The 22792-nt window shown below is 41.3% G+C and overlaps 1 protein-coding gene across 6 annotated transcripts in view; it reads right to left on the bottom strand.

The window, feature by feature from the left end:
* The window catches only part of tesk2 (testis associated actin remodelling kinase 2), a 122665-nt gene that overhangs the window by 14163 nt on the left and 85710 nt on the right, over positions 1 to 22792 (bottom strand). For all 6 annotated transcript variants that reach the window (XM_078561000.1, XM_078561003.1, XM_078561004.1 and 3 more), the window contains 3 exons: positions 19226 to 19309; positions 17187 to 17273; positions 3533 to 3674 (listed from right to left, as the gene is read on the bottom strand). In XM_078561000.1, coding sequence (XP_078417126.1) covers positions 3533 to 3674; positions 17187 to 17273; positions 19226 to 19309 — 313 coding nt within the window. The remainder of the gene's footprint in view (positions 1 to 3532; positions 3675 to 17186; positions 17274 to 19225; positions 19310 to 22792) is intronic.

The raw sequence follows: 22792 nt of genomic DNA, 5'->3' as shown, positions 1-22792 counted from the left end.
TTCAGCCAGGATGATCAATCTCAGCCGCCTCCTGAGATCCCCAGCATCACAGATGCCAGTCTCCAGGTAATATTATATGGAATGAATTAAATTAAGGCAATGATACAACAGTCCCTGACAACATTCAGCAGTAGTATTGAAGACATTCTCCAGTACTAGCAGTGTCCCTGGCTAAGCTGTTCTAGTACAGCAACAACACTGGCATCTACCCAGGCAATGTGGAAAATTACCCAGGTACATCCTATCCACAAAAAGCAGGACAAACCCAATATGGCTAATTACCACCCCACCAATCTACCCTCAACCATCAGCAAAGTGATAGAAGGCGTAGTTAATGGTGTAGTTAACGGTGCAATAAAGCAAAACTTAGCACAAGCTTGTTCATGATGTTCGGATGGGTTCCGCTGGGGCACACAGCTCCAGACCTCGTTAAATCTTGGTCCAAACATGGACAAAAGAGGTTAAGTGAGAGTAACTTCCCTTGACATCAAGGGAGCATTTGACCAAATTCAGCTTCAAGGAGCCCCAGCAAAATTGAAATCAATAGGAATAGGGGGAAAACTCTCCACTGGTTGGAGTCATGCCTAGCACAGCAGCCTAGATAGCTGTAGTTCTAGGAGACCCCAGGACTTTGCTGCAGGAGATCTTCAGCGTAATATCCTTGGCCCAACCATCTTCAACTGTTTCATTAATGAACTTTCCTCCATCATAAGATCAGGAGTGGGGATGTTCGTTGATGATTACAGTGTTTAATTCCATTCACAACTCCCCATGCATTGAACAATCTGTGCCTGCATGCAGCAAGACTTGCACAACGTTCAGGCTTAGGCTGATAAGTGGCAAGTAACATTCATGCCATGCAAGTGCCAGGCAATGACCATCTCTGACTAGAGAGTCTCGAACCAGTACCCCTTGACATTCAACGGTTTTACCATAGCTGAATCGCCACATCAACACCTTGGGGGTTATCATCGACCAGAAACTTAACTGGACCAGCCATATAAATACTGTGTCTGCAAGAGCAGGCCAGAGACTGGGAATTCTGAGGAGACTAACTCACCTCCTGACTCCCCAAAGCCTGTCCACCATCCAAGAGCACAAGTCAGGAGTATGATGGAAAACTCTCCACTTGCTTGGATGAGTGTAGCTCCAACAATACTCAAGAAATTCAACAGAATTCAGGACAAGGCAGCCTGCTTGATCAGTGCCCCATCTACTACCTTATGCATTCACTCACTCCATAACCAGTGCACCATGGCAGCAGTGCGTACCCGCTACAAGATGCAGTGCAGCAACTCACCAAGGCTCCTTCAACAGCACCTTCCAAACTTGCAACCTCTAGCACATCGAAGGGCAAGGGCAACAGATGCATGGGAACGCCACTGTCTACAAGTTTCCAAGTAATCCACCATCCTGTTTTGTAACTATATCGTCACTCTTTCACTATCACTGCATCAAAATCCTGGAACTAGCACAGCACAGTGGGTGTACATACAAAAAGGCGGCTCACCAGCTTCTCAAGGGCAATTAGGGACAGACAATAAATGCTAGCTTTACAAGGACGCTCACATCCCATGAATGAATTAAAAAAATAGAAATTCTCCATATATGGAAATCAGAAATAAGAGTATAAATAAAGCAATCATAACAAACTCAGATGGTGACTTGATTGAAGTTTATAAGATCCTGAACAGTCTCGACAAGGTGGACATGAGAAGCATGTCTCCTCTTGTGAGTCCAGAATTAGGGAGCACGATTTTAAAATTAGGGGCCGCCCTTACAGGACAGAGATGAGGAGGATTTTTTTTCTCAGAGGGTTGTGCGACTTTGGAACTCTGCCTCAGAAGGCAGTGGAAGCAGGGTCATTGAATATTTTTAAGGCAGAGGTAGATTGATTCCCTTACCTAACAAGAATCTAAGGTTATCGGGGGGTAGATGGGAATATGGATTCGAAACATAAACAGATCAGCCATGATCTTACTGAATGGCGGAGGAGGCTCGATGGGCCCGAACGGCCTACTTCTGCTCCTATTTCACATGTTTGTCTATGGTTGTAATGTTTATACATGTTTCTATTGCCTTCAACCCTGGATTCCAATTTCAATGCTTACTGAAAACTTGTATCAAATTTATTTCCAGGTGCCACCTCCTTATTCCTCACCCAAGATGGACTGCTCTAAATATGTCTGAATGTTGAAATTGATCACTAAAATAGGACTGGCCATAGTTTTTTTTTTAAATGCCTGGCAGTCACTTCTTGCTCCCCACTTTACAGCAAGGAGAACAGGAGCTCATAATGAAGACTTTTTAGTCATAAAACTGTATTTCACCATTGAGAATCGGATGAAGCATCAATTAATGCCCCACCCTCATCTCAAGATCACACCTGGGCTGAAAAGTGCAACTGAAAGGTCACCATTTTAATTATAATTTATTATATGAATTGTTCAGCAAAGTAGGTGTGGCATGCTGCACAGTTCATAGTGACCGGTTTCAACATCGGTATAAGCAGGAAGGTTTAGAGAATTTTCGTACGGTTAAATTGTTTTTCACTTCAGAGTCCAAAACAGCATTGAGTGACAGCTTAATGCAAGATAATACAGGCCATATGGAATTGCATACCTTTCTGGATCAATGTTTGGGAACACTGCAAATTCAAAAGCGTTAGCAAACGTTCATTAGAGTGAAGTTTCCACTCTGGGTGCAATCAGGAAACTGGGTATAAATTGTGCTTGAAATTGGTGTTTTTTCCGAAGTGCTTTGAAGTTTCCACCCAAACTCATTTGCATAATTAAACGTAAAATCTTCCATAAACCAGCGCAGTGTAACAGAATATAGTCATTGGCTTAAAAAAAAATTCATTAATGTAAGAGTAGTAACCTGGTACAGTTTTATTAATAGAGTTGAAAATTTCTATCACAAAAATAGCAGTGTCCAGTGCTCTTCCACCTGTAGGTAACTTGGTTCTGGACTGCTGAAAATTACATAAAAACTATAATGAACCATTTACTAGTTTAATTGGTGTACACCTGTCAGCTTCTTAGTAAATAAAATATCTAACATTAAAAACATGCAAAATAGCACCTAAAAAAAGCTCAAATTGAAAAGCCTCCTTGAATGTCCCCAGACGGGCACAATCAGCAGGAACTTGCCTCATTATTTAAATCTTAGGGGACGGCCAGCTTCTGGCAGAAATTATTTTTAAACTAGCGTTAAAGATCACTGAGCTCTATTATGCTTGACGTAATCTCAGTTCAAGATTCCCGAATTTTTTGTGCCGGTTCAGCAATTTCACCTATTTTGTGCTGATAATACTAGTGCAAACTCTAACCCATTGCATTTATGGATTTATGAACTGGATTTTTTCAATAGTAGGATCCAATATCATTGCTCTATATAGTTCAAAATAATGCAGTAAAAATTCAACTCCCATTATTAACACATTATCATGGCACTCAACAGCCTCTGATTTTTACTTAAAAGTAAGGCATCTATTTGACAATCTGGACAATTAAAAAAAATTAATGCTTACTTTTCTGAAGATTAATTGGCTTGGTCTCTCTAACTTCTTCACTGTTAACAGATCTCTCTTGGCCCTCATCTTGTAGGTGTTGCATAATCTCTTCTATCATTTTTACTATTTCTGGAAAGGACGGACGGAGCTTTGGATCCATCTGAAGAAAAAAAACTAACATTTCATGTTCAGCCACCACAAAGCATTTCACAGTTAATGGTTTATATTTGAAATCCGTTAGCTTATATAGACAAAATCTAAAGTGAGAACAACTTTACTTTTTCACATTATTCATTTTAAATTTCACTAATGTCCCATTAGTAAAGTATTAGTATAAAGTAGGTTCCATCAAAGGCATTGGGTATATCAGGGATATATATTTACTGCCACTGTGAGGTGATGATAAATTGTACAAGGCAATGTTAGATTCACCAGGATGATAAATTATAAGGAGAGCTTTGAGGTCTGGGGCTGATTCCACCAGAGGGAAAAAGAAACTCAACAGAAGATTTTTAAAATTATGAAGTGTTCTGATAGGGTGAAAGAAAATCCATTTTCTCTTAACTGGGGAGGCAGTGAAGGGTCATCAATTTAAAAATCTTTAAGAAAGCAAGCAAAGAGGCTAGAAGTTTCTTTACCCACGGAGTTGTAATGTTTAAAGGAGATACCAGTTTAGCTGAGAAAGGACAAATCAATACATATTTGAAACAACCAAAAGCTATGGTGAGACAGCAGGGCAATAGATTTCATTTTTCTTTGCTCTGCCACCCATGGTGGTCCAAATGGTTATCTTCTGCACAAGTTCATTTTACCTAAATAATATCCAAATTTAGATTCTATGTATAAGATTCTTCATATGTTTAACACTACCAATTTTTAACTGCTGATTTTGACACCAGGGAAGAGTACACCTCTGAATGACTGTTCCATGCAGGTTCCATTATAGCTGCTCTGTGTACTTCAAATGATGTAAATCTTCAACATGTTAAAATTAAGTCATCTATAATTAAATACTTTCATTCTTTAATGGTAATGTTATTCACAAAATATTATGTTCCACTTCTGTCAACAATACACTATTAATACACTCAAGACACATACAGCATGGATCAAATATTTTATACAGATTCCTATGGAATCCCTGAAAATACACCTCAAGTCAATACAGCTAGACATAAAACAAGACTAGGCCATTTAGCCCCTCAAACTCCTTCTGCCATTCAATGAAATCATGGTTAATCTATGACATAACTCCAAGTACCCATCCTTGCCCCACATCCCTTAATACTTTTGGCTAACAAAAATTCATCAATCTTAGTATTAAAATTAAGAATTCATCTAGCATTAGTTGTCATTGGTGGAAAAGAATTCCGAACTAGTGTCTCCTAATTTCACTCCTGAAAGATCTAGCTTTAATTTTTATACTATGACCCCTGGTCCTAGACTCATCAACTAACAAAAATAGTTTCTCCCATTTCCCTTAATAGTTTGCAAACTTCAATCAAATCACCTCTTAATCTTGTTACAATCCCTGTGGGGGAACTGGAAACCAAAATAACCAAATTTACCAAACAACACCAAATGAAGGAATTACCAAGATTTCACTATTTGTAACTTATACTTTACCATGAATCAGAACCAATGAAAACTAAACATGAAATAACAAATTATATTTCAAATAAAAGATAAATTTCACTTTAAATAGTCAATATAGCAAAATACATCTTATATAATCACAATCACCTACATCACTCCTCTCAGACATGTGGTACCACATGCAGTTCAAAAGTTTCCCTAACTTGGCCTCTGGTACATAGGATCTTTCACTTTCCCACTCAATCAATTCAGCCCTGGAGTTCACCAGCAGTCATATTCCAAGCGAAGTCCCCAGAAAAAGTTGTCGCCAAAATTGTTTCACAACAGTCTTGATAGCACAGATCCCCAGAGATTTCTTTATCCGATCCCTTTAATAAACCCTGTTAAACAGTTTGGTCATCTGAGACAAAACTGAAGCAGCAGCAGTAAAATTGTCCAATTCACAATCCCTCCTCTAGCCTTGTCTTCAGCTTTCTGTCCTGTTTAAGTGTATTACACATGCATACGGCTCCTTGTAGCTGTGCTTTCTCTGTTTGCCCCTCTGCCTCAACTTCCTTCTGGTTTGTACTGCTTCCAGGTCAAGGGTCACCAGGTTACACGGGCCAGTATTTCTTATTATTCAAGAAAATTACAAGTGATCCCTTTACAATTGATGCAAACTCTTAAAAGTTCTTTTCAAACATTCTTAAAAAAACAATTGCAGATTGCACATACATTTTAAAGAAATTGCAAATTTTCTTATTGCTACCAGATCAAAGGTTGTAACCACCTTTAAAATTCCAGGGAATACAACCCTACTTTGTGAAATCTCTCCTTGTAATTTGGACCTTGGAGTCCAGGTATCATCCTGGTAGACCTGCTCAGCATTCCTTCAAAGGTCAATATGTCCTCCCTAAGGAATGGTGCCCAAAACTGTAATCCAGGCACGATCTAAGGAGGGGCTTGTATAGCTGAAGACCCCATATATTCTAATATAAAAGCAAAACACTGGAGATCTGAAATAAAACCAAAGTACTGGAAAGAGTCAGCAGGTCTGGCAACATCTGTGGAGAGAAAGATAGAGTTAATGCTTCAAGTCCGAAATGACTCTTCTTCAGAACAGTTATATTGGACTCGAAATGTCATTTCAAGTCCAATAAGACTGTTTTGAAGAAGAGTCATTTCGGACTTGAAGCATTAACTCTATCTTTCTCTCCACAGATGTTGCCAGGCCTGCTGACTTTTTCAAGCACTTTCAGTTTTTACCCCTTATACTCTATTCCTCTGTATATAAAAGGCCAGCATTCCGTTAAAATCTTTGATTATTTTCTGTATGTCAAAATACCTGTGCAGGATGAGGAATGGTGGCTTATGTTTAAAGAATAGGGGGTACCTTATGGACACAGGAGAAACTGTAGAAACTCGTTATGTTCAATGGGCATTGTGTACCCACTACTTCGGCCTTGGAAAATGGTGAGAGTGACGGTTCTTCTGTGGAGGCCAACCAGAGCAGCAAAGGAATGGCACTGTGTGGGGGTCTAGCTGCTCAGGACAGGAAGAAGAAGTGTGAAGGGCAATAGTGGTAGGGGATTTGTTAGAGAGGGGAGTAGACAGGCGCTTCTGCGGCCTTAGATGTGACTCCAGGATGGTGTGTTGCCTCCCGGGTGCCAGGGTCAAGAACGTTACGGAACATTCTGACATTCTGAAGGGGGAACAGCGAGAGGTCATGGTCCATGTTGGGACCAATGACATGAGGAGAAAGAGAAATGAGGTCCTGTAAGCAGACTTTAGAGAGTTAGGTAGGAAACTGAACAGCAGGACTTCAAAGGTAGTAATCTCCGGATTACTCCCAGTGCTATGCAGTAGTGAGTATAGGAACAAAAGGACAGAGCAGATGAATGCGTGGCTGAAGGGATGGTGCAGAAGGGGGAGCTTTAGATTCCTGAGACATTGGGATCATTTCTGGGGAAGGCAGGACCTGTAGAAGTTGGACAGGTTACATCTGAACAGGAATGGGACCAAAATCTTTGCGGGGAGGTTTGCCAATGCTGTTGGGGAGGACTTAAACTAAATTGGCAGGGGGTTGGGATCCTGAAAAGTAGTTCAGAGGGGAGAGAAGCTGAGGTGGAATTAGAAGTTAAAACGCTAGGAAGTGAGTCTGGAAGGCAGAGGAAACACAGGCTAGATAAGAAAGTAGTGAGTTTAGTAAGGCTAATTGGAATATACTTTAATGCAAGGAGCCTGAGGAGTAAGACAGATGAGCTGAGGACACGGATAGGGATGTGAGGGTATGATATCATAGCTATGACTGACACTTGGCTAAAAGGGCGGGATTGGCAGCTCAACATTCCTGGTTATAGGGTATTCAGACGAGATAGAGAGAGGGGTATAGAAGAGGAGGAAGAGTTGCAATATTGATCAAGGAATCAATTATAGCAGTAAGGAGAGATGATATCTTGGAAGGGTCATCAAATGAAGCCATATGGGTAGAAGGAAAAAAGTACAAAAGGGGCATACACACTGTTGGGTGTGTACTATAGGCCCCCAAACAAACAGTCAGGGAGAGGTAGAGGATCAAATGTGTAATCAAATTTCAGAGAAGAATAATAGGGCAGTAACAGTAGGGGATTTTAACTACCCAGACATTAACTGGGATAGTTTTAGTGTGCAAGGTAGGGAGGGAGCAAAATTCTTAAGTTGCATCCAGGAGAACTTTTTTAGCCAGTACACAGAAAGCCCAACAAGGGAGGTGGCAGTTCTGGACCTAATATTGGAAAAGAGCCCCGGCAGGTGGAAGGCATATCAGTAGGAGAGCATTTTGGAGATAGTGACCATAACTCAGTTAGATTTAGGATAGTTATGGAAAAGGATACAGTTGGGCAGGAATAAAAGTTCTAAACTGAGGAAAGGCTAATTTTACTAAGATGAGATGTGATTTGGCCCAAGTAGACTGGGAGCAGCTACTTGCAGATAAAACTGTCAGGGCAGTGGGAGGTATTCAAGGAGGAAATAGTGAGAGTACAGGGCAAATATGTTCCCATAAAGACAAAGCCGGGGGACCAAGTCTGGAGAACCCTGGATGTCAAGGGACATAAAGGTTAGGATTAAGAAAAAAAGAGAAGCTAATGGCAGATACTGAGGACTCTATATGGCAGAGTCCTTAGAGGAGTATAAAAAGTGCAGAGGGGAAATTAAAAAGGAAATTAGGAAAGCTAAGAGAGTGCATGAGAAAGCATTGGTGGGTAGAATAAAGGAAAACCCAAAGGAGTTTTTTAATTATATAAAGAGCATGAGAATAACTAGGAAAAGAGTAGGGCCAATTAGAGACCATAGACCAGAAGACATTGCTGCAATCCTCAATGAATACTTTGTGTCAGTCTTCACAATGGAAAAGGACAACGCAGATATAGACATCACGGTGCAGGACTATGAAATATTAGAGCAAATTAACAGAGAGAGAGAGAGAGAGGAGGTACTAGCAGGTTTAGCAGCCTTAAAAGTGGATAAATCCGCAGGCCTGGATGAGATGTATCCCAGGCTGTTGAGGGAGGCAAGGGAAGAGATATCAGAGGCCCTGGCAGTAATTTTCAAATCCTCACTGGCCACAGGTGAGATGCCAGAGGACTGGAGGACTGCTAACATTGTTCCATTATTAAAAAAGGGAGGAAGGGATAGACCAGGAAATTACAGGCCAGTCAGTCTGCCTCAGTGATGGGAAAGTTACTAGAAAGAATTCTGAGGGACAGAATATATCTGCACTTGGAGAGACATGGATTAATCAGGGATAGTCAGCATGGATTTGTTCAGGGGAGGTTGTGTTTGACAAATTTGATTGAATTTTTTTGAGTAAGTAACCAGGAGTGTTGATGAGGGTAATGCATTTGATGTGGTCTACATGGACTTTAACAAGGCTTTTGATAAGGTCCCTCATGGCAGACTGGTCAAGAAAGTAAGAGCCCACGGGATCCAAGGCAAAGTGGCACACTGGATCCAAAATTGGCTGAGAGGCAGAAAGCAGAGGATGATGGTAGGGGGACATTTCTGCAACTGGAAGTCTGATCCTAGCGGGGTTCGGTAGGGCTCGGTGCTGGGGCCCCTGCTGTTTGTGGTGTACATGAATGATTTGGGCTTAAATGTAGGGGGTGCGATCAAGAAGTTGGCAGATGGCACAAAAATTGGTAGAGTGGTAAATTGTGAGGAGGATAGCCGTAAACAGGAGGAGGATGTCAATGGGCTGATCAGGTGGGCAGAGCAGTGACAAATGGAGTTCAATCCAGAAAAGTGATGCACTTGGGGAGGACTAACAAGGCAAGGGATTACACTATGAATAGTAGGACTCTGGAAAGTACTGAAGATCAGAGGGATCTTGGTGTGCATATCCATAGATCCCTGAAGGTTGCAGGGCAGGTAGATAAAGCGGTTAAAAAGGCATATGGGATACTTGTATTCTGTGCCTCGGCTAATAAAGACAAGAGCAGGGAGGTTATGCTGGAACTGTATAAAATGCTGGTTAAGCCACAACTGGAGTACTGCGTGCAGTTCTGGTCACCACATTATAGGAAGGATGTAATTACACTGGAGAGGGTGCAGAAGAGATTTACTAGGATGCTGCCTGGGCTGGAGGGTCTGAGCTATGAGGAAAGATTGGATAGGCTGGGGTTGTTTTCCTTGGAGTAGTGAAGATTGAGAGAGGACCTGATAGAGGTGTATAAGATTTTGAGGGGCATAAATAAGGTGGATAGGAAGGCACTTTTTCTATTAGTAGAGGGGTCAATAACTAGGGGGCATAGATTTAAGGTATGAGGCAGAAGGCTAAGAGGGGAGTTGAAGAGAAATATTTTCACCCAGAGGGTGGTGGGAGCCTGGAACTCATTGGCTGAAAGGTGGTTGAGTCAGAAGCTCTCAAAACATTTAAGAAGTATTTAGATATTCACTAGCATTGCCATAGCCTCCAGGGCTATGGGCCAAGCGCTGGAAAATGGGATTAGTGTAAGGCAGATCTTTGATGACTGGCGTTGACAGGATGGGCCGAATGGCCTCCTTCCTATGCTATAGACATCTATGAGTCTACTTGTGTCAAATTTTGTTTGATACCATTGCTGTGAAACACCTTGAGGCATTTTATAATGTTAAAGGCACTATATAAATCCAAGCTATTATTATAGCGATTATGGGTTATAATTTACATTGAAATGATAGGGGTAAAAAAGAGATGGTGGGGTATGATGATCAGAAATAGCAATGACTAGCAAGAAAGGACACGAATAACAAAAAGATAGAAACAAAATATCGCAGAATAGGAAGGGATTTGGTCACACCATTAGAGGTCAGCTACGGATCACTTAATAGTGGAAAGGGCGTGTTCATGTCAAGAAACGTATGAAATGGGTAACTATGCCCAAAAAAACTGGCAGGGAGAAGTAAAAGGGGAGAAGGGGATGGAGCATTTATTATATACAAGACACCTTTCTGACTCGATATGTAAGAAGCCCAAAGGGAGAGAGCACTGCTAGATCTAGCAATGGAAAATGAACCTGAGCACACAAGGGAAGTAAACATGAGAGAACAGCAAGAAACTAGTGATTAAAATGTAATACTGTTGAAGATAATAATCCAGATTTTTATCTACAACTTCCACCATAATTTACACAATCTTCTCATTGCAAACTTATTCCAAAATCTCCATGAAAAGTAAGCTGATTATGCCTGTGCAAGTACAAAGGCAAAACAGGGAACTCAGAAGTGGTGTTGCTAATGGCTTACCCCAGCTGCATTAATCAGTTAATTAAACAGATGACTGGAGTCCTGGAATTCTGAATGTCAAATCCTTTTACTACATTGAACTTAATTACTTGTAGATAATTGTCTTGTGTTATGGACACACCCAACTGCAGTATTCAGGAACCATCAAAATTACAGTAATTGAGCTTCAATACGCTTATGATGCTGAAGTGCTGTATCAGAAACAGATCTCCAGAGAATCGCTGGCATATTTACTGAGGCATGAGAAGATGGGACTGACATTTAACATTCACAGTCCTCAATCAGCAAGCTCCAAATGCACAAGGCCCAGCTCCATTGATTAGGATTCACGAGTGCCTGGAAAATGTGGAACACTTCCAGTGCCTTGGAAGTTATTTTTAACAGAAGGCGGACATTGATGGAGAAATCCAGCATTGCCTGAAATCTGCTGGTGCAGCCTTTGGCCACCTGAGGAAGCAAAAGTTTGAAAATCGGGACATCAAAACTGAAACCAAGCTCATAGTCTACTGTGTCATCATGATTCACTTTTTACTATATGAGGCTGAAACATGGACAATGTATAGGGTACACCTCAAAGCATTGGAGTCACAGCATCAACATTGCCTATGGAAGATCTTGTATATTAAATAAGAGGACAGACGAACCATCAGTGTCCTCTCACAAGCAGGTATCACAAACATCGAGGCTATGATCATTAGCTTAGTTGGGTTGGACATATAGTTCGATGTCAGATACCAGGTCGTCTTCTCCCAGCTCAGTCAGGGCAGGTGCACCGGAGGAGGGCAGAAGAAGCACTTCAAGGATATGCTGAAAGCCAACATGAAGAAATGCAATCTTGACATCAACTCCTGGGAGACCACTGCCTTGGAATGAACCAGAAGGCAGTAGTGTCTGTGGGAAGGATCCCAGTATTTTGAGACCCTACAATGGACGACATGGGGGAAAAGCGAGAGCAGCACAAAGAACGCGCCATGACGCAAACTGATAATACTTGACCAGGCTTTCCACATGACAACAAATGCCCTACGTGCCATAATGTCTGCAGATCCCGAATCAGCCGATCATGGAAGACAATCATCTTCACCAGTAAGGGATAGCCAATAATAAGAATTTACAGGTGCTTTTTAACCATTTATTTAGGAGGATGACATTAGTCATTTAAATTACCTAATAAGTCTCAGATTAAACATACTGATTAAATATACTTCTTTCCTGGATATAAATGTGCTCTATGTCATAAGGGCGTCCAAAATATATCCAGTATCATACTGGCGAAGAAAGAGCCTAATGCCAGATTACAGTACTCACTCTGAAACAGGACAGAAACTGGACAGAGTGGACCATGCACTGTGCATGGTTTGTTCTGCTTTTTCAATTCCTTCCATGGCTTAACTCGCAGAACTTAAAGAGACTGCTGTGGGCCAACAATGCAAAAATAATTTGTCTTTTCAATTTTGTGGCAAGGGAAAACCAAACAGGCTCAAAGAAAAAGTTAGTACAAATCAACACTGAGTATTGAAGGGGAGGCTCGATGCACACCTGAAGAAAATAGAGCCATACAAGAGCAAGATGGGAAAAGGCAATTAAAGTGAAAGGAAGCCCATGTGGCGTACAGACCAGTTAGTTTGCTTTGTGGTGTTGAATGTACATCACTTCAAAGAGTTCCACAGTTGTGATGCATACTGTTGCATTTATATGGCATGTTGGGGTAAATCGTCAAGAGAAACTTCACAGGGGCATAACCTCACAAAATCTGACTCCCAGCCAAAGAAAGGGACATTAAGACAGGTGGCCAAACATTTCACCAATAAAACATGTTTTAAGGAGGGTCTTAAAGGAGAAGAGATACACTAGATACAGGGGAGGTACTCACTCGATACAGGGGAGGTACTGGAGGGCTAGAGAAATGCAAACATAGTTCCATTGTTTAAAAAGGGATCAAAGGAAATGCCAAACAATTATAGGCCAGTTAGTCTTACGTTGGTGGTAAGCAAATTAGTAGAATCAATCCTGAGAGATAGGATTAACTATCATGTGGAAAGGCATGGACTAGTCAGGGATGGTCAGCATGGATTTGTTAAAGGAAGGTCTTGCCTCACAAATTTGATTGAATTCTTTGAGGAAGTGACAAGAAGGGTTGATGAAGGTAGTGCAGTGGATGTTGTGTACATGGATTTTAGCAAGGCATTTGACAAGGTCCCACGTGGCAGATTGGTCAGGAAAGTAAAAGCCGATGGGATTCAGGGTAATGTGGCAAACTGGATAAAAGCAAAAAACTGCGGATGCTGGAAATCCAAAACAAAAACAAAAATAAAAATACCTGGAAAAACTCAGCAGGTCTGACAGCATTTGCAGAGAGGAATACAGTTAACGTTTCGAGTCCGTAAGACTCTTCAACAGAACTAAGGAAAAATACAAGAGAGGTGAAATATAAGCTGGTTTAAGGGGGGGTGAGACAGGTAGAGCTGGATAGGGGGCCAGTGATAGGTGGAGATTGCCTAAAGATGTCATAGACAAAAGGATAAAGAGGTGTTGAAGGTGGTGATATTAGCAAAGAAATGTGCTAATAGGTGACATTAAGGGTAGAAAGCAGGATGATCAAGTTACAGATAGCCCTAGTAGGGGTGGGGTGAGGGGAAGGGATCGAAATAGGCTAAAAGGTAGAATAAAACAATGCATGGAAATACATTTAAAAATAATGGAAATAGGTGGGAAAAGAAAAATATATATAAATTATTGGAAAAAAGGGGGTGGGGATGGAGGAGAGAGTTCATGATCTAAAGTTGTTGAACTCAATATTCAGTCCGGAAGGCTGTGAAGTACCTAATCGGAAGATAAGGTGCTGTTCCTCCAGTTTGTGTCGAGCTTCACTGGAACACTGCAGCAGGCCAAGGATGGACATGTGGGCATGAGAGCAGGGTGGTGTGTTGAAATGGCAAGTGACAGGAAGGTCTGCGTCATGCTTGCGGACAGACCGAAGCTGTTCCGCAAAGCGCTCACCCAGTCTGCATTTTGCCTCTCCAGTGAAGAGGAGATCGCATTGGGAGCAGCGAATGCAGTAGACTAAATTGAGGGAAGTGCAAGTGAAATGCTACTCCACTTGAAAGGAGTGTTTGGGCCTTTGGCCGGTGAGGAAGGGGGGAAGTAAAAGGGCAGGTGTTGCACCTTCTGCGGTTGCATGGAAGGTGCCGTGGGAGGGGGTTGCGGTGTAGGGGGTGATGGAGGAGTGAACCAGGGTGTCCCGGAGGGAACGATCCCTGTGGAATGCCGCCAGGTGGGGTGGATGGAAGATGTGTTTGGTGGTGGCATCATGCTGGAGTTGGCGGAAATGGCGGAGGATGATCCTTTGAATGCGAAGGCTGGTGGGGTGATAAGTGAGGACAAGGGGGACCCTATCATAGTTCTGGGAGGGAGAGGAAGGTGTGAGGGTGGATGCGCGGGAGATGGGCCGGACACGGTTGAGGGCCCTGTCAAACACTCCTTTCAAGTGAAGCAGCATTTCACTTGCACTTCCTTCAATTTAGTCTACTGCATTCGCTGCTCCCAATGCGGTCTCCTCTACATTGGAGAGACCAAACGCAGACTGGGTGACCGCTGTGCGGAACACCTTCGGTCTGTCCGCAAGCATTACCCAGACCTCCCTGTCGCTTGCCATTTCAACACACCACTCTGCTCTCATGCCCACATGTCTGTCCTTGGCCTGCTGCAATGTTCCAGTGAAGCTCAATGCAAACTGGAGGAACAGCACCTCATCTTCCGACTAGGCACTTTACAGCCTTCCGGACTGAATATTTAGTTCAACAACTTTAGATCATGAACTCTCTCCTCCATCTCCACCCCCTTTCCGATCCCCCTTTTCCCCAATAATTTATATAGATTTTTCTTTTCCCACCTATTTCCATTATTTTTAAATGTATTTCCATCCATCGTTTTATCTCTACCTTTTAGCCTATTTCGATCCCTTCCCCACACCCCATCCTCACTAGGGCTATCTGTACCTTGTTCCTCCTGCTTTCCACCCTTAATGTCACCTATTAGCACATTTCTTAGCTAATATCACCACCATCAACACCTCTTTGTCCTTTTGTCTATGATATCTTTTGGCAATATCTACCTATCACTGGCCCTCTATCCAGCTCTACCTGTCCCACTCCCCCTTAAACCAGCTTATATTTCACCTCTCTTTTTCCTTAGTTCTATTGCGGAGTCATACGGACTCGAAACGTTAACTGTATCCCTCTCCGCAGATGCTGTCAGACCTGCTGAGTTTTTCCAGGTATTTTTATTTTTGTTTTTTAAACTGGATAAAAGGTTGGCCTTGTAACAGGAAACAAAGGGTAATGGTCGATGGATGCCCTTGCGAATGGAAAGTTGTCTCAAGTGGTGTTCTCGGTGTTGGGACCCTTGCTGTTTGTGTTATACATTAACGATTTGGACGTGAACATGGGGGACACGACTGTGAAATTTGCAGATGACACAAAGATTGGCCGAGTAGTGGATAGTGTAGAGGATAGCCATAATCTCCAAAACGATATAGATGGGTTGGTGGAGTGGGCTGTAAAGTGGCAGATGGATTTTAACAAAGAGAAGTGAGAGGTCATACATTTAGGGAGGTCAAACAGGGATTATACAATAACTGGGAATATACTAAGAGGGGTAGATGAAGTGAGAGATCTTGGCATACAAGTACACAGGTCCCTGAAGGCAGCAGTTAAAGTAGGCAAGGTTGCAAAGAAGGCAAATGGAATGCTCTCCTTCACTGGCAGAGGCATAGAATATAAAAGTAAGGATATAATGTTGGAATTGTATAAAACACTGGTGAGGCCACAACTGGAGTATTGTGCGCAGTCTGGTCATCACATTACAGGAAGGACGTAATAGCTCTGAAGAGAGTGCAGAGGAGGTTTACAAGAATGTTGCCAGGGTTAGAAAAGTGTAGCTATGAGGAGAGATTGGATAGGTTGGGGTTATTTTCCTTAGAACAAAAAAGGCTGAGAGGTGACTTGATTGAGGTGTACAAAATTATGAGGGGAATAGATAGAGTGGACAAGATAAAATTATTTCCCTTGGTGGAGAATTCTAGAACCAGGGACATAGATTCAAGATAAGTGGCAGAAGGTGTAGGGGGGACATGAGGAAGAACCTTGTTACTCAGAGGGTAGTGGGTGTCTGGAATTCGCTGCCCAAGTTGGTGGTAGAGGCAGAAACTCTAAACTCTTTTAAAAAGTACCTGGATCTGCACCTTAAGTGCTGTAAGCTGCAGGGCTATGGACCGGGTGCAGGAAGGTGGGATTAGAAAGGGCACCTGGGTGTCCTCGGGCTGGATGGACAAGATGGGGCAAATGGCCTCCTGTGCTGTAACTTTGCTATGGTTCTAAGAGGTGGAAAGGTTTCAGGAGTGAATTCCAGAGCTTACAGCCTAGTCAGCTGAAGGAATACCACCAATTACAGGGTGAAGAAAGTGGAAGAGGGACAAGACAAGAGGTAGCCTTCTCAGAGGCCATTAAGATATTTAGACACTGGGATGAGAATTTTAAAATGGAGGTGTTTTTTGTTGGGCGGGGGAGGTCGGCAGCCAGCAGCAGTTTTTCCTCAATAAATGACAGCGATAAAACAAAAGTGTGCAACCATATTTGCATAACAACAACAAAATATCAGGCTGCTGATTGAACCCCCTCATTCTGCTTGCATCATAAAAAATGAATGGTTTGCAACACTGTGCACTGCAGTCAATTGCAAAAAATGTATCTAAGCCAAAGTTCATTGAGGAATAAAGCAAAGAGAAATGCAAGTGGTAAGATAATCATTTTTTAATATATTTTCAAGTGAAAAGCATTTCTAATGTTATACTCTAATGAAGGATACATACCCAAAATGTTATTACCTACAGGTGCTAGCCAACTTACAGTATATTTCTGGCAGTGTTTTTGAAAGTGGTAACAAACGTACAATGAGTTTAAATTTTTGATCCCAGACTTTTCCAAAGAGCAGGAGCATTCTTGAAGTAATCGATCAGAGCATGTTCTTCTACAGTACAAGATTGTTGTTTAAGCAATTTGACAGATCCCAGAATACTTTATCCTTAACGGCAAAGGATGTATGATATCTACTTGAGGTCACAACTTCAGGCAGAATAGGAACAGTCCACCACACTTATCAGTGCCCTTTTGCATTTATCAAAAGTCCTCAAGGCAAATTTTTGCCAATGCTATCTCATCAGATACAGAAATAACATTATAGCAACTGTGTACTGACTTCGATCAGAAGAAACATTTCCCTTATTCATCCACAACATTTATCAAGAAATAGCTCAATTTTGCCATACTTTACTCACATTGCAACAGTTGAAGGCAAGCTGAAGAAAGCTGGGTGGACAGTCCCCTACCATGTTCTGAAACGCATCGTAGTCTAATCCAAAGTTCTAAGTTTTTGATGGAAGGGTCGAGGGGAAAAAAAAAGGAAAAATTAATTCAGTAACTAAGAGATGCATATACTGCAGGAGATTAAGTATGGACAAGCAAGATGTACATTTAACATTACATACGACATAAAAATATGAAATCACAAATTATACACAATTGAATCGGTTTTAGATTATAATTAATGAATGAAAGACGTCAAAGACTAACTAAATCTACATACTGTCTATTCATGTCAATACTGTAAGGGTGATGACCTTATTGAAGGACAGAGCAGAATTTTTTTTTGAATTTTGCCTTTGCATAATGAACTACAGATACTTTCATTACAAATTCAGAAACTTTTCTGCACTAAGTATATATATATTTTTAAAAGTAAGCATTTTAGGTAAAAATACAGTTCTAATTTATTTTCAAGAACAAAAGTTGAACCAACTTTGTCAAAAAATGGCCACAACTTTATTGGTGCAGCTTTACCACAAAGGCTACAAAAGTTCAAGAAGGCCCAGCATCTTCAAGGGTAACTAGGGATGGAAAATAAATGCTGGCCTAGACAGAGTATCTAACCCAAAAAATAACAAATAAAATTTTGAAGCATTTCAGCGAGTTATTTGTATCCAAATGTGTTAAAACATGAATATTTTAAGGCATGACATTTGCTGTATAATTAGAAAGGTTTATAAGCTAAAGGTAATTTCCAATTAGCACTTGTCGATTTATGATTGATGGAATCTGTGGCACTCTACATACATTCCTACCATCAGCATAGCAGCACTGATATTTCTTCGCTAAAACCAGGAATCAACTTCACAATTTAGGGGATTTATAGCTCAGAAAGAAAACTAAATTTGATAGAAGTTCACAAAATTATGAGTGGCATGGACAGGGTAGATAGTCAGAAGCTTTTTCCCAGGGTGGAAGAGTCAATTACTAGGGCACGTAGATTTAAGGTGAGAGGAGAAAACTATAGAGGAGATGTGCAAGGCAAGTTTTTTTTACGCAGAGGGTAGTGAGTGTCTGGAATTCGCTGCCAGGGGAGGTGGTGGAAGCAGGTACGACAATGGTGTTTAAGAGGCAGCTTGACAAATACATGAATAGGATGGGAATAGAGCGATACGGACCCCGGAAGTGCAAAATGTTTTAGTTGACGGGCAATATGATTGGCGCAGGCTTGGAGGGGCGAAGGGCCTGTTCTTTTCTTTGTTCTTTGTTCTAAATCTACAATAACGTTAGAATGCTAAAATCTGCAATATAAAAATCTGCATTCCATGTTAATAGTAAAAATCAATTAACTTTAGCACTATTTCTTACTAATTTCTAATACTGAACACCAAAACAGTTAATTACATGGGACAGCAACAAACAATGTAATGATAATAGTAGGGCAGATGGCAATCAGGTAGTTTCGTAATCTTAGCCATCATAGGATCTGCTGCACAGGTTCAGCTCTTCCTGACAACTCAGGAAAGGACAGTGGATGGGTAATAATAGTGAACACTTCTTGCACATGTCATGCAATATCCCTAGCTGTTTGCCAACCATTGCTGCTATTTCACCCCACCCAACAAATTAATCGTTTTAATGCTCATGGCTCTGGCAAACAAAACAGGAGGTATTCACAATTTCTACATCTACTGCACAGTTAACCAGTGCTAGTATACCAAATGGTCCTACACTGGTCGACTGAGAAAAATCCAAGTTGGCAGATTTTTAAAAACCAGCACTCCCATTAGTATTCCAACTGAATGCTATCTCATTCATCTGCATAATCATGTCAAATGAAGGAGAAAGATGCCTAATTTTTAAGTCTCCTAAAAATACGCTTACTTCTTAAAGGCAAAGTTTATTGATTAAAAAAAATGGTTCAGCGCCAAACCATAGATGTGACAGAACACTTTTGACAACTACTGTTTGCTTATCTTAGCAGAAGCAGGATCAAAAACTCATTCCTTACCACTGTCCGAGGGAGATAGTCAGGATCGGCTTGTACTCGAGCTATAATTTCACAAAGAATAATGCCGTACGAAAACACATCTGCCTGTCATTAAATTAAGAAATGTTAGAAACAAAGCTTTAAGATCACTTATCTACTAAGCTACTACTGTTATTCAGAAAAAAAAATTAAATAATTTGCATTTATATCATGATTATTATCCTCAGGATATCCCAATGTACTTTACAGTCAAGGAAATACTTTAAAAACATAACCTAAGAACATAAAAACATAAGCAATTGGAGCAAGGGTAGAACATAAAATCCCTCAAGCCTGCTCCACCATTCAATACAATCAGGCTAATCTTCTGCCTCAACTCCACTTTCCTACCTGTTCCCCATATCAAAAGTCGATCTCAGTCTTGAATATACTCAATGAAGGAGCATCCACAACATTCTGGGGTAGAGAATTTCAAAGTTTCACAACACTTTTGAATGAAGAAATTTCTCTTCATCCCAGTTATAAATTATCATCCCTTATCTTGAGGCTGTGGCCCCGTGTTCTGGATTCCCCAGCCAGGGGAAACAACCTCTCAATGCCTACCCCATCAGGCTCCTTCAGAATCTTTATGTTTCATTGAGGTCACCCTCTCATTCTTCTGAACTAAGATTATTGGCCCAATTTACTCAGCCTCTCATCATAGGACAACCCTCTCATCCCAGGGACCAATCTAGTAAATCTTCACAGTGCCACCTCCCAGTCAAGTATACCCTTTCTTAGATATGGAGACCAAAATTGCACTAAGGACTCTTAAGGTGTGGTCTCACCAAAACTCTATATAATTGTAGCAAGACCTCCATGTTCTTGTACTGTAGTCCCCTTGCAATAAAGGCCAACATTCCATTTGCCTTACTAATTGCTTACTATACCTCATACCTGCATGCTAACATTTCGCATTCCTTGTACGAATACAGCTAAATCCCTATGAACAACATCATCTGAATGAAGCATGGTTAGCATTATGCAGACAAAAGTCATTGCTAGTGATTATGATCTTCAAACACTGTCACAAGGTTGCTTACATTATTTGAACTGACATACGTGGCCATAGTTTATCATCTCAACCAAATATGAGACTGCATGTTCTTGTGAACTTTCCAGTTGCCTTAATATCCAATAAAGTATTGAGTGCACCCAGGATGGCAGAGAACTGTTTTATTTTAGCTACTGACTTTATGCCATGCCTCTTGGGGCCCTCAGTCATTGAAAGCAAAGTAACATTACTCTAGATCTTGTTTTGGACTTTAACTACCAAATAGATTCATTGAACAGTACAGAACAATAACAAAACATTTTACAGTACACTAAGTCTGTTTAAAGTTGCCCCATTTAATGCTGTTTGGCTTTAACGTCAGTAAGTTAATGGGACCTGTAATCTCTGAACATCGTGAGATTCATTTTAATGTAATTTCCCAGGTGACCCGATTGGCGCCATTTTGGAGCAGTCTCACCCAATGCCCGACCTCTGACTTGCGGCCTCTCCCCGTCCCTCCGACTTGTGGCCTCTCCCTGGCCCTCCGACATGAGGCTTCTCCCCGGCCCTCCGACATGAGGCTTCTCCCCATGCCTGACCCACGCTCTTGCCGAACCCCTCGCTCCCTGACTCACTCTCTCTCTCACTGCTTCCCTCTCCTAAACCTGCATTCCTGTTCAAGATCCAGATCCGATCTGAAGTTGCAGGGTTGTGAAAGTGCGGGTCCCAAGGGCACAGAAGTGCCAAGCCGGGGCTATTACAACCAAGTATTTTTTTTTAAATGACTGTCGCAGCTCCTCCTCCTGCCTCATTGTTCATCTCCTGAGCCCTCGCTCGCAGTGAGGGTTCAGGAGAGGGAAGCAGTGAGTGGGAGCATTTTAAGAAAAAAGACAATCGATTATAACAGCTCCAGCTTGACATTTCTGCCCAATCAGGACCCATAAGAAAATAAGTTGTGAAGAGGATATAAACAGTTTGTAAAGGGATATAGATAGGTTAAGTGAGTGGACAAAAATTTGGCAGATGGAGTATAAGGTGTGAAAATGTGAACTTGTCCACTTTGGCAGGAAGAATAAGAAAACAGCATATTTTTGAAATGGGGAAAAATTGCAGAAGTACAGAGGTAGAGGGGGTTCTGGGTGTCCTTGTACCTGAATCACAAGAAGTTAGTATGCAAGTACAACAAGAGATTAGAAAGGCAAATAGAATGTTGTCATTTATTACAAGGGGAACAAAATACAAAAGTTGGGATGTTTTGCTACAGCTGTATAGGGTATTGGTGAGACCACATCTAGATTACTGTGTACAATTTTGGTCTCCTTATTCAAGAAAGGACATAATTGCATTAGAGTCAGTTTAGATAAGGTCCATTCGACTTATTCCTGGAATGAGGAGTCATCCTACAAGGAAAGGTTGAACAGGTTGGGCCTGTATCCACTGGAATTTAGAAGAGAGGTGATTTTATTGAAACATAGAAGATCCTGAGGGGACTTGACAGGGTGGATACTGTAAGAATGTTTCCCCTTGTGGGAGAGACTAGAACCAGGGGACAGAGTTTAAAAATAAGGGGTCTCCCATTTAAGATGGAGATGGGAGAAATTTTTTCTCTGAGGGTCATGAGTCTGCGGAATGCTCTTTTCCAGACAGTGGTGGAGGCAGGGTCATTGAATACTTTTAAGGCTGAATTAGATTCTTGATTGACAAGAGAGTCAAAGGGTATAGGAGTAGGAAGGAAACTGGGATTGAGACCACAATTAGATCAGCCATGATCTTATTGAATGGCGGAGCAGGCTCAAGAGGCCAAATGGTTTACTCCCGCTTCTAATTCACATGTTCATTAGTTCACAACCCCAGAGCTTAAGCATCAGATCAGATCTGGATCTTGAACAGGAATACAGGTTCAGGAGAGGGAAGCGGTGAAGTTGTCAGGAAGCGTGAGGTTCGGCGAGAAGGTGGGTTAGGCACAGATACAGGTCGCAAGTTGGAGAATTGGGGAGGAAGGGGAGAAAAGGCCACAAAAGTAAGAGGATCGAGGAGAAGGAGAGGCCACAAGTCAGAGGATCGGTGAGAGGAAGGATCTGCACTGACAAGGAGGATCAAGGAGCAGGGTCAGTGGCAAACAGGAGGTACTATATGTAGAAAGTTAGTTTCTTTTATATTTTAAAATTTATTTTAAGTTATTTCATTTACCAGTGTAGAAATTTAGCAGTGTAAAGTATTTCAACTTACAGGATATGATGTTTTAATGTTTTTTTCTGATAAGGAAGGGCCTACAGAACCTAACTCCAGTTTTAACATCGATTCCTGTGGGCACCAATGTTTCACTTAAAATAGTTTCATTTAAAGTCATTATTTTCAGGAACGCAACCACAACTTCCAGTGAGGATTTACTATAGTTATATTTTGGTAACTACTTCTATAGTAGAAAATATTAATTGCTTCTTATAAAAAAAATAGTGGTTCTTCAATCCTCTTTTCACAGAAATTCTATAGCCTTTATCATTAGAAGTTCTAGTCAATCACAGGCTCCTTATCGCATCAATTTGAAAAAGACA

Source organism: Cetorhinus maximus, chromosome 17, assembly GCF_964194155.1.
Source record: "Cetorhinus maximus chromosome 17, sCetMax3.hap1.1, whole genome shotgun sequence".
NCBI classification, from domain to species: domain Eukaryota; kingdom Metazoa; phylum Chordata; class Chondrichthyes; order Lamniformes; family Cetorhinidae; genus Cetorhinus; species Cetorhinus maximus.
This window is presented reverse-complemented; position numbering and strand designations above follow the sequence as displayed.